This window comes from Schistocerca gregaria, chromosome 10 (genome assembly GCF_023897955.1).
Source record: "Schistocerca gregaria isolate iqSchGreg1 chromosome 10, iqSchGreg1.2, whole genome shotgun sequence".
In the NCBI taxonomy this organism is placed as follows: Eukaryota; Metazoa; Arthropoda; class Insecta; order Orthoptera; family Acrididae; genus Schistocerca; species Schistocerca gregaria.
Genome location: NC_064929.1, coordinates 86,217,056 through 86,229,970, shown reverse-complemented (window position 1 = coordinate 86,229,970; position 12,915 = coordinate 86,217,056). Strand labels below are relative to the sequence as shown.

Sequence of the window (12,915 nt, the reverse complement as noted above, 5' to 3'; positions counted from 1 at the left end):
TGAGATTACATGTATTACATGCAACTTTTTATTCTGATAAAGATTGCCCCAGTGCAATCGAAATCGTGATCAATTGACAATCGTGTTATACTTTTACATTTTAGTTTTTATTCCTGTGACATTTCTGGTTGCTCAAAAGTTTTTAACCGCAGTGAGATTATATGTATTACATGCAACTTTTTACTCTGATAAAGATTGCCCTAGTGCAATCGAAACCGTGATCAACTGAAAAAACATTTGTGAAACCAAAATGGCTGTATATACATCCTGTAATAGTTGTTAGACAAGTGTGTGTGTGTGTGTGTGTGTGTGTGTGTGTGTGTGTGTGTGTGTGTGTGTTCCTCTAGCTTGTTAAAGGATTTTTCAAACGCTAGAAAATTTTCATTTATTTCCGCGTGCCTGTTAACATATGCACGCATGCCAGCAACGCCTGATATTTTTACATTCCATTAACAGATTTCTGCAACAAACAGTCAAAGTAATCAGTAGTGTGTTTTCAGATATTCAGCCCAGTCGTCAATCACATTTTATGTACAATAGTTTGACAACTGGCACAGCCACCTGCTTCATTCAGATTCTGTGAGCAGAGCTGTGCCGTTTCGTGTACTCACTGCTGGGACACCGACTGCACCGTGCAGTACTGCCAGGGTCACAGTCGCACTGCTATTTACCGTATTTACTCAAATCTAAGCCACACTTGAATCTAAGATGCACCTGAAAAATGAGACTCGAAATCAAGGGAGGGAAAAATCCCAAATCTAAGCCATACCTGAAAAATGAGACTCGAAATCAAGGAAAAAAAATTTCCCCGAATCTAAGACGCACTTGAAATTTGAGACTCGAAATTCAAGGGGAGAGAAAATTTTTAGGCCGCGCCTCCAAATTAACAAAGTTGGTCCATTGTAATATGAGTCACAATTTAGGTCGAATGAATGACAATACAGCTACAGCAGTTTGGTTCGAGTCATAAGCTTAGCAGTTAAGCTTTACCAGGTAGCCATTGATATGCATCAGGTGTTCTGTCCATATTTATTTATTTCCTTTCTCACGTGCCTCGTCTGGTTTGAATTGACTGCTTATTTTTCTTTGATCTGATAAGTGCCGTTCTCTTTGTTATAGGTGTTTACGTCACTCCAAGCTGAAAATGCATTACTGAACTGTGTCATGCATTGTTTGTCCCATTCTGATCATGAGTGTTTACGACCTGTCGTTGCTTGCAGCATGTCTTGCTTTTGTGTGCGCTACCACCGCTTACACAGTTTAAAATAAATAAGAGGGGAATCGTCTCATTAGCGATACAATGGCAAGAGATTGCTATTTGTTGTTACTTACACTGCTGCTTTCTTTGATAACGATCAACAAGAACCAAATAATAGACTGCGTATGATAGAAGATGTTCTGAATGAGAGTTTAGCGAAAATTTTTCTCTGTTTGAAAATCTTTGCAGATGCCTCTTTAGTACATTACATTCTGCACAGAAATTAGAGTCATCTTAGATTTAAAAATTTAATAAATTGCCGTGCTTCATTTCTGCCTGTATCACTATTAGGCATAAGAATAATACCAATATAAACATGACACGATATGTATATTCTTCTGCGTTTGCTGTTGTCTCACTCTAGTTTCGTAGTTTATTAGGCAGACAGGATTTAAATGAGATAGCAGCAAACAGAGAGGAATACAAGGCAAAATGTTTATATTCGTATTATTCTTATGGTAAAGAGAATACTGCATGTGATTCACAGTTCATAAAAGTTCCTATTAGCAACCATCTCTACTCACAGGTAGGAAAAAATTAAGAACGTAAAGTTGGCCATATTGAAAATATCCCAAAGTCTTGCTAGTCGGATTTTCGTAGTACATTGAAATGCTGCTACATTTGAAGATGAACAATACGGAATTTGTATTTACTTCGTTGGATACTGTATGAAAATGCAGTGGGCGAAAGTCGGGGCAGATAATAAAGCTCATCTTCCACCTTTTTTTTTTTTTTTTTTTTTTTTTTTTTTTTTGACACAGAGGTTTTTGGCGCCAGTATTTATCTTTGTGCCTGCAAAGCATACCTGTGTAGCGCTATATATATTCGATGGCAGAAGTTAGTTGTGGCGGCACCTACCAACATTTTTCAGAACTTCCGCTTACTTTGCACTCGATTCTAAGCCGCAGGCGGTTTTTTGGATTACAAAACCAGGAAAAAAAGTGAGGCTTAGATTTAAGTAAATACAGTATACTCCGGGGTCAACGGTAACAATCTGTAGAAGACAGTCGAGTTAATTGCCAAAGTACTGTGGGTAAATGCTACTGACATCTTGAATGCGAAAACACGTGACAGATCAATTGGGGCGATACAATTTGTAGCCGGCAACTCACCTTGGGAGTGACCTGCGGGTCAGAAGAGCCGGCTCCGGGCTCTGCGGACGACTGACGACCACCGGAGCTGCCTCCCGACGCGTCCTTGTGGCGCAGCTTGCGAGGAGCGTCCGTGTCCACACACTCCACCTCCGAACCGGAAGACTCCTTGTCACATTCTGAGCACTGCCTGCAAACAGGTTACAACTGACAGTATAAATTGGTCGAGTGAAGCAAATGCGTGAAGTGATACCGGTGACTCTTAACTGTGCACTGTCGGAGGAAATTAGCGGACGAACGGACAAAAGTGACAGACGAGGGCACCGACAGGAGTAAGAAGATCCTCTACGGAACGGGTAAGGCTACGAAGAGAAGCACAGTGGAAAATGTGCGGGACACAAATAAATGGGGAAAGGAAGCTGAGAACGTACAGGAACTCGGAGAGATGTGGACTGGATGGAACACTAAACCCTTAACCCTAGTACAGGGAGTGAAAGGCTATTTACAATTTGTACAGAAATCAGATGGCAGTTATAAGAGTTGAGGGACATGAAAGGGAAGCAGTGGTTGGGAAGGGAGTGAGAAAGGGTTTTAGACTATCCCTGATGTTATTCAATCTGTATATTGAGCAAGCAGTAAAGGAAACAAAAGAAAAATTCAGAGTAGGAATTAGAATCCATGGAGAAGAAATAAAAACTTTAAGGTTTGCCGATGACATTGTAATTCTGTCAGAGACAGCAAAGGACTTGGAAGAGCAGTTGAACGGAATGGACAGTGTCTTGAAAGGAAAAGACGAACATCAACAAAAGCAAAACGAGGATAATGAAATGTAGTCAAATTAAATCAGGTGATGCTGAGAGTATTAGATTAGGAACTGAGACACTTAAAGTAGTAAAGGAGTTTTGCTATTTGGGGAGCAAAATAACTGATGATGTTCGAAGTAGAGAAGATATAAAATGTTGACTGGCAATGACAAGGAAAGCGTTTCTGAAGAAGAGAAATATGTTAAATAGATTTAAGTGTCAGGAAGTCATTTCTGAAAGTATTTGTATGGAGTGTAGCGATGTATGGAAGTGAAACATGGACGATAAATAGTTTGGACAAGAAGAGAATAGAAGCTTTCGAAATGTGGTGCTACAGAAGAATGTTGAAGATTAGATGGGTAGGTCACATAACTAATGAGGAGGTATAGAATAGGATTGGGGAGAAGAGAAGTTTGTGGCACAACTTGACGAGAAGAAGAGACTGGTTGGTAGGACATGTTCTGAGGCATCAAGGGATCACAAATTTGGCATTGGAGGGCAGCGTGGAGGGTAAAGAACGTAGAGGGAGACCAAGAGATGAATACACTAAGCAGATTCACAACTATTAATGACGTCGCCTTTCCAGCTTAGATCCTTTTTAATATGTGACTTGTAAGTACTGCATCTTTTCCAGTGAGTACAAACTTTAATTTTGTTAATGTATTATATACCTAATATGTTTTAGAACAGTTAGTCTAATTCTGAAGAGCTTGTCGGAGTGTTCGCAGTACAATCACTTTTACGGGTACTTACCAGCCCATGAGCTTGGTCTTCTTGGGCATGCGCGTGAGGGGCGGGTTGAGGCAGCCCAGGTGGTAGAACAGGTGGCAGGTGTCGCACTTGGCCAGCAGGTGCTGGTCCGTCGTCTGCCGGCACGTCCCACACTCGTTCAGCGGCAGGCTGCCGCCCTCTGGACCGACAGACACGTACGTCAGACTACAGGCAATACCAGTTATCTATGTTACAAGTACTGCAACTATGATATACTGCATATTTTTGAGAGAGAGCCTTGTGTGTCGTTTTATGTCGGCGAGGGACCGTACAGTACGTGGAAAGCTTTTCCCGGATTCGATCTGCCGACGTGCGGTTCGGCCCCGGGACCGGTGCCTCCGTTCTCTCCTTTCTAGCCACCCCACTTCCCGCCCGACGTTCAGCTGCACAGTACTGTCGAGGAAGTGCCGCTCGCTTTCGGATGTCTTTTTTTTTGTTTGTTTGTGGGGAGGGTGGGCATGGACACATCGAGCCACTGCACGGCACTCGACACTGTCTACACTGCCATCCTACCGTTCGGTATCTGGCCATAAACTGGCGTAACTCGGGGTTGTTTTAAATGTCATTAAAAAATACAAGAATGTGATAGAAACACGATTATTGTCCACTTAAAACATAATAAATGTGTGTTACAGTAGTATTTTATTTTAGTACACACAATTCAATAAAACATGAGAGAATTGAGAAGAAAAATACTAGACTTCTATGGGAACACTCTGTTGAGCAATATAGTTATTATATTGTCTGATTTACAAGAGTACAGGAATGTTGAAAACTGGATAGCTGAAGGGTGAATCTTTTCTACGGCTCAACCACAACCGGTTTCGGTGTGGAAAACTCGAGGGCATGACGTCACTGTCCGTCTACTCTCATTCCCGTAGCTTGCCTCTTCGAACCCCCCATCCCCTTCCCCCCGGGCCTCTCTCCCTCCCTAATCCCCTCTCTCTTCCTGAGCAGTCTTTGGAGCAGCATGTCAAATTGAGTTCACTTGCAGTAGATCACATATATGCAACAAAATACTTACAAAACTGTAAATTTCATATAGCAGATCTTCTCTGGGGGCAACTTATGTCCATCTTTACGTTTCATTATCACATATCAATTCACTTTTCAATCAGTATGTAGATGAGGATATGAGTAAAATAATCAAACTCTTCACTTGTATAAAAAAAATTAAATAATAAATAAATTTGAATCTCTCCCCAATTCTTCAGAGGACATCTGCATTTTTGGCTGATTGCCTCATTCTGACCGACGTCCGCCAAATTTGTCGGAATTATGTGCTAAACTTAGTACTACAAATGGTGACTGAATATTTATCCCACTGTTCAAACGGCTCGAGTATGCTGGAATCGGCACTCTTAAAATGGAAACTAAGTCGTAAACACTGTTTGCAATGCAAAAAGAGGGAGTAAGCTACTAGCTTTACAGTCTCCTGAAATACAGTGAATACAAAGATTTTCTGCTTCCGTATTTCAAGACAAGATCAGATAGTTCCAACGATATGCTAAAAAACTCACAGAGGGTCCTGTCGGGATGCGACCACTGCTGGTAATGCACGACCCTACACACACCTACGGCGTCGAGCACTGGAACTTCTCATTTGTTATTACTAATAAAAAACTAGGTTTGTATGTCTATTATTTTATTATGGAAACTAAGGAGAATAATATCGCACTACAGGTACTGAGAGCACAAAAATGTACATACATTATGAAAAGAAAAACACTGTACAAATAAGATACATCTTTTAGGCTCCCCAAAAGGAAGAAATCAAGCAGTGCTAGAAGTGGAGAATGTGTCTGGTCATCCTGTCCGGTGCCCCAGAGAAGTGTGATAGGCATGAGCTGGAACACCTCAGAGGTGCACCACACTGAAACACTCCATTCCCACAAAACTGAGACGACGTGTTATCGAATGCTGAAGAGTTACAAGTAGCCGAGTTCGATATCATCTCCTTCGTAGACACGTCAGATGCAGTAAGCAGAGTACAATCTGTCAGATAACACGCTTAGTGAGTGTAAACTCTTCGATACTTACCGACGACGTTCGATTTCCACCAATTCGTCTACTCACTCGGTCTTTTGAAAGTGCGTGGACAGTAGAAGTTACGTGCGGATGGTGCGATGGAAGAGATTCACTGGTCTCCCACATATTAATTTCTAGTATTTCAGGAGAGGGAGAGGGAGCACACAGACTGCTTGCACCCCACTGCACTTTAAGTATACAGGTTTACTATTTTGTTCTGTTTGACAGAAACTGCTCTACAAAATCCTCATCCCCTTGATTGCCGTACACTGTGTTTACAGCAAGAGCTTCCCCTGCTTGTTTTGAATAGTTATAGTGAGGGACATCAGTTTAGTTATTGTGGTTGAAATACACCGAGAGAGGGAGGGAGAGAGAGAGAGAGAGAGAGGGAGAGAGGGGGGGGGGAGAGAGAGAGAGAGAGAGAGAGAGAGAGAGAGAGAGAGAGAGAGAGAGAGAGAGAGAGAGAGAGCAGGATGGGACACAGAGGAGGATAAGCACATAGACATTACAGTTTGCTTTTATTGCATTCGGAAATGTTGGGCAATTAAGTAAGCCAAGTGTTAATTACACCTGCAGAACTGAGGAAGAAGACTATTTATTCACTTTCAAAGTATTCATGTTATCCGAGTTTCATCCAATTCCAAGAAATGGAACACAATGGTGTTGTAAAGTTCTATATTATCTGTAGTTTATTGCCAATGTAAATTCATGCCAAGTCACTGAAGTTTGGTAAGAAGCCAGCCCCTGTATTCACAACAGTTATGACATAGCCAGTCGAATTCAAATGAGCAATACTTCTGTCGGAGATGACCCGAGCTGAAGACGTCACGAAACTACAACTACAGAATAGAAACAACTGGACTGAACAATTAACAGTCATCATCAACACACAGTGTTATACATTTTGTCAGCTTCCTGACATCACTGCTGGTTCCATGTGATCCTTTGGTCAGTCTTTTCACTTCGTCGGGCCTTTTTTTTCCCTTGTACTGTGCCTTCAATGGCAGCTATCAGAATGCCTTTTCCTTACATTATGTGTCACAGTCACTCTAATTTCTTTTCTTAGCCAGGTATATCGGACTTCTTAGCTCCTTTTCCATTTTCAGTGCTTCACTTTATAGTCTCCATCCACAGCAATGCTCATCTGACACGATTCAAATTTGTTTCTTTCTCTCTTCTTTGAAGTCCAGCTTGCACGGCAGTACACAAGTACACTCCACAAGATGCTTTTAACGACAGTGTTACTACATAATAAGTCTTTACTTTTCTGGTAAGCTCAGTTTGCCACTCCAATTCGCATTTTATTTCTTTATCTCTCATCCGGTTGCCAATTCACATGCTCACAAATATTTTTACTGTGTAACAGGTTGAATTTGGCCTGTTATTTTCTTTCACATTCCCACATTTATTATTGTCATCTTAAGTTTCGGGTGTGTCAATTTTCATTTGTACTCGTTGCAACGATTCATGTTGAATGTTATTTAATTTAAGTTTCTTCTGCCTGATGCATTGATGAATGAATGTGGAATTTTGATGTTTAAAGAAATTTTATTCACATTAATTGACATCCGAACTGCACACTCATCATGTAAACAAAACACAGACTTCACAAATCTCTTTGATTTCCAAACAGAGTCTCTAGCAGGCACACCAACAACTGACAACAACTAACTCACAACCTCACTGCTTTACCTTATATAGAATTTTAACAATTGTTCACAAAATATTCCATTATTAATTTTGTATAATTTCAATGTTACAATTAAAATTTACAAAATGTAAAGAAATGTAATTAGAAGGGATATTAATTACAGAGGAAGACATAAAACTAAATAACATATGGAAATACATCGCTCGGTAATAACTTTTAAGCTGATTTTCAAGATAATGGAATTCTTTGTGTTAACATGTTACTATATTCTAATCATGGTAATTAGAGGCACCGGCCACCTATGCCAACACTTCAACAGCAATTTATTATTTTTATTTATTCGTTCGATTTGTTGATTAATCATTTAATTTAGCATCTAAACGTAATTTTGTTGATGACAACAATCTCTTGATAATGATGACAATATATGTTTTTCCAGAACCTTCTATTTGCTTTTACAATGAATATCAAGTATTATTAGCAAATTGGAGACAAACATTCCACGTGGGAAAAATTATATCTAAAAACAAAGATGATTTAACTTACCAAAGGAAAGTGCTGCCATGTTGATAGACACACAAACACACAGACAAAATTTAAGCTTTCGCAACCAACGGTTGCTTCATCAGGAAAGAGGGAGTGTATACCTGTCCTCTTTCCCCCCTAAGGTAAGTCTTTCCGCTCCCGGGATTGGAATGACTCCTTACCCTCTCCCTTAAAACCCACATCCTTTCGTCTTTCCCTCTCCTTCCCTCTTTTTTTGTGTGTATGTATGTGTGTCTATCAACATGCCAGCACTTTCGTTTGGTAAGTTGCATCATCTTTGTTTCTAGATATATTTTTCCCACGTGGAATGTTTACACACACACACACACACACACACACACACACACACACACGTCCCTAGGAAGCACTAAATTCTCCGATATATATAAGTAGTTGGTATCAGACATTTCCTATAAGTTTTGGAAAAGGCTGTATCTTTATAGTGTGCAATCCTTCCTCATGTTTTCAAGTCTGGATAGTGTTCTTTGACGAGAGACTTTTATCTGCAAGAACCGCCATGTTGTCAGCAAATCTGATGCAGTCAATCTTTCGGGTTCAGTCCTTCCTTCTCTATTTGTAGAGTCTCCATTACCGACTCGTCGATATATACGTTAAAGAAAGTCTGTAAAATACAATGACCCTGTCATACTCTTCTTTCAATTTCAATCCAGTCTGTCATACAGCTGATAAAATTAAAGGTGTATGAAACATGTGATGCCACCGACACTTATCAAAATAGGCCAAGCTGGACTCAACCCAGAGGTCAGCCGAAGATTGCAGTGCTTCTCTAGGCTCGGTCCTACCGGATGTAACCTGTCGCCTTCCTCAGACATCTGAACTTGCTTACCGAGCCAGTTACTGTGCAACTCCAAAGTGTGGTGCAGCTTGGCATTTTTTACATTATTTTACAGAGGGAAAAGAAAAATTCTAGGACTGACTGACGATCAAAACTGAGACTGTTGGATTTGTAGTCTGTCATTCGCCAACTGAGCTTACAATATTCTAGGCCGTGTAACAGATACTACAATACTGAACTGAGTCTTGTAAAGGGTACTACTATAGTAGAAGTTTGCACACTAAAATTGGCAAGGGAATACACATCACAGTACTGTCCTCAATATTTATACTTACACAATTTTACGGTTTTCAGTCTATATTCAACAGATTAATAAAGAAAAAAAGATTTTTGAAAAACAGTAATTATTACTGTGTTTCCATCGCACACATATCTAAAGATAATATCTCAACAAGCAATTTTCGTAGGGTTAATACTAGACCTACTTTGACACCTCGTGTGCAAATGCCGTTACTTCCCACTGGAGTAGCTCCTCAATGGCCTCACGTGCTGGAATGTAGTCTCTTCCAGCTCTTTCGACAAGGAAGAGTCCTCAACAGTACCGGGAATTGAACCCGGGTCCTTCAGTCGGACGGGCCAACCACTAAGTTACTGAAGTGGACTTATGTTCCATTCAACTCTACCAGTATATCTCTGACCGATTCAAAATTAACTCCACCTGACACAAACGACACACCAATTACATACGTACGCACACGCCTCACTAAAAAACCCACACTGTCGACCCTAGGACACGCGTCTCAGAACCGAGGAATTCGGTCTAGTAGATACACTCGCACACTACACAATTCGTGCCACATTCGAACGGCACACCTCATACTGCGTACACTCTGTACAGTGCACGTTTTTTATGGGGACGCACTCCTTTAATTTTCCACTCGTGGAGTGTCGTGTACAGCGCTCATCCGTCTCCGCACTACGAGATGGCGCTGCCTTAGAGAGGGTCCAAATTCTGCTTCCGCCGGTTCACGTATTAATATGTAATGCAGCCAATGAGATTGCTGCTAACATAGAACCTTTTCGCCTCGCGGATCACACTCGTGCAGTGATACCTGAGCGGGCGAGGTATTATAACGAGTGTACAGACCTCCGATTAGTCAGTCAACATTAGTCTGTGCCAGTCTATAGTCAAGTTCAGCCTGCGCCTAATAAGATTATCGTATTCCTGTACATAGCCATTATAACATTTCAGCTCCTCAACACCAAATTAAAACGTTGCACTAGGAGGTGTCTGCTTCGTGCAAAAGGTCTTGAGTTCATATTGACGACAACAAGTAATTCTTCATTACAGACGTTTATTTACAAACAGAACTGACAGACTTAACTGACAGACTTCACAGACTCAACAACTGACTCTCGGAGCCAACCGCACTGCACATCCGAACTGGCAACTGACAACTCCTAGGTGTACTAATATCCTTCCAAACAATGAGAGTCTTTGACAATGCTTTGTTCACAATACGATAGCAATTCACGACTTAAAACCCAATCAGACATTACAGAACTTTAGCACAGATTAAAGCAAGTAAAAGGATCAGCACATATAAATTCTTACAAGCATAATTTCCAAATAGATTTTATAACATTTTTCTACCAGCTTCTGGATAACCTTCACCAGATTTGTACCGATGTTTCCAGAAATATCTTGACATTTGATTCTGGATATTTCTTGAGTGATTTAGAACAACTATTTATATGTAAAATGATTTAAATCGTGTTTCAAAATGTAAATAAATCTTTTTAGCAATATTTCTTGATACAAATCGTCTTTCGAAATTAGGTTATGAAACAGTTTTCACAAGTTTTCGTATTTTTGTGATCATAATATAGAATTTTTCCATAGAAAGATCCAGAAGTGTGCATTAAACGTTCATTTACAGACTTTCTCTTTAGCTGGCGAGTTTTTAAAAGTATCTTGTCCATATTATACGAAATAATTTAGCTCAAAACTGATAATTTATACAATTAATCAGAGCTACAGCAAACAGTGAGTCTTTCTTTTACAAAATGAAATATAATTACAAAATTGAATGAAAATAGGTTACTAATATATATTTACATTAATTCTATTTTTGTTCTTTCTGTGCAAAATGTCCTAATATTGACACAGTACAATATTTAAACATCAGCAAAGTTTCCCTTTACATTTTGCATATCTGTAGCGACATCCCCTAAAAGTCTACAGTATCGAATACTTCAATATGTCCCAATATGTCCTGTAATGTTACACTATGAAGATAAATGAATAGACACTTTGTCAAGCAAGTATCAGTGATATGTGAGAATAAGATTAACATACCAAGACCAAAGGAACTTCTGATTGTCAATTGTAAACAGCATCCAGAATCAAGTTGCGTAATGTCTATGCTTTTTATTATTTTGATAAATGTGTGTGAAAATTAATCAAATTCTGTTGAAAGTTGGTCACCGTCGATCTGCTACTGTGAGCGTGTGAGTGGGATTTCTAACATCTGACCTAACGCCAGAAGATAAACAAGCCACGATAAGACCACGAGACATATTGGTGACACTCGCCTACTTCGTTAGTGCGACAAGTCAAATAATCTGATGGTGTGTGTACCGAAGGTCTTACAGTACGCACACCACATGGAAAATACCGTCCTGATATTGCACTTACCGGCCCCACAACGAGCACTTACCGCGCGAATGGTGCTGGGAGCGGTGCGGCTGTACGGAACGGGCGGCGGCATCCGGGGGAGCGGGACCACGCCCACCCTTACCCTGAGCCGGCACCGGCGGAGGCAGCGCCCGCTTCTCCATCTCGTCCACCGAGGGCAGGCCTTTGTCAGGGCACACCAGCAGCAGGAACGAGTGGTACTTGTGGATCGCCTGCTTCAGCCCCACGTTGATGCGGCTCAGCTCCGCGTTCTCCTTCACGAGCTGCACAGGTAAGTCAGTGACAGCTGGTGAGTGCTAGCAGCACAGCATCCTGCCACTCACTGTGGCCACTTAACTCACTGGCAAACCACACACACACACACACACACACACACACACACACACACACACACACGGTAGTGATGTGGTGCAAATGGTGCCAACTGACGCTGAACAACAGTGTGTGTTAGTGTTAGGTCATCCATGTGAGTACTAATAAGCAGCTGCATACAGTACTACTACCTACAAAAGAACCTTCGCTGTACTGACTGTCACACATACTGTAAAGGAACGACGTGTGCTCTAGACATACACTGTGGCGAGTGCCAATTTGCTGCACAGTCCGCTACGCTTCAACGCACAGAAAAGGGCACAAATATGTCGGAGGTCCTTCTGGAAAACAGTTCCAGACAGAAGAGTTGAGCTCGAGGGCGAACAAATTTGGAAACCTCATAAGTAAACGCGATTCCTCACACGACACGTCACTTTGGCACTTCCGTAGGATGCTGCCACCTCTACAGCAGTTAAAAATACGCACTGAGATGAGGCCTACAGCACACGACGCTAGAGCCACACAAAAGCAGCACTAATACGGAAAATGCACTTATCTGTAAAACAAGTTCACGGCGACACGAGATTATTCAGTTTTTTTAAATATCGAGTACGAGTGTAAGCAGTGGAGATTGCCTGTGACGAGTACACTTGTAGTACTGAACCGGCTGAGAACTGGGTGCCATTCTCCTGCTCTTCTTTCCTATCGTCCTCTACACGACCTGGCAAACCTCCGTTAATGCAGGTGTCTTTGTTTACGTGTAGAGGAAGAAGAAAATTTTCTGAGAACTTTAAAGCACTGGAAAATGACCCAAGTCACATTTAGTTTATTTTAGAAGATTCTACACCACCGACAACTCGCACTCCTACCTTCTACCTACTTCCTAAAATTCACAAACCCAAACATCCTGGCCGCCCCATTGTAGCTGGTTACCAAGCCCCCACAGAACATATCTCTGCCT

The 12,915-nt window shown here is 41.1% G+C and overlaps 1 protein-coding gene across 2 annotated transcripts in view; it reads right to left on the bottom strand.

Moving 5' to 3' along the window:
* Positions 1-12,915, bottom strand: part of LOC126293700 (PHD finger protein 14) — a 180,708-nt gene that overhangs the window by 62,177 nt on the left and 105,616 nt on the right. For both annotated transcript variants that reach the window (XM_049987005.1, XM_049987006.1), the window contains exons 11-13: positions 11,665-11,905; positions 3,906-4,062; positions 2,371-2,539 (exon numbers count right to left, since the gene is read on the bottom strand). In XM_049987005.1, the coding sequence (XP_049842962.1) occupies positions 2,371-2,539; positions 3,906-4,062; positions 11,665-11,905 (567 nt within the window). The remainder of the gene's footprint in view (positions 1-2,370; positions 2,540-3,905; positions 4,063-11,664; positions 11,906-12,915) is intronic.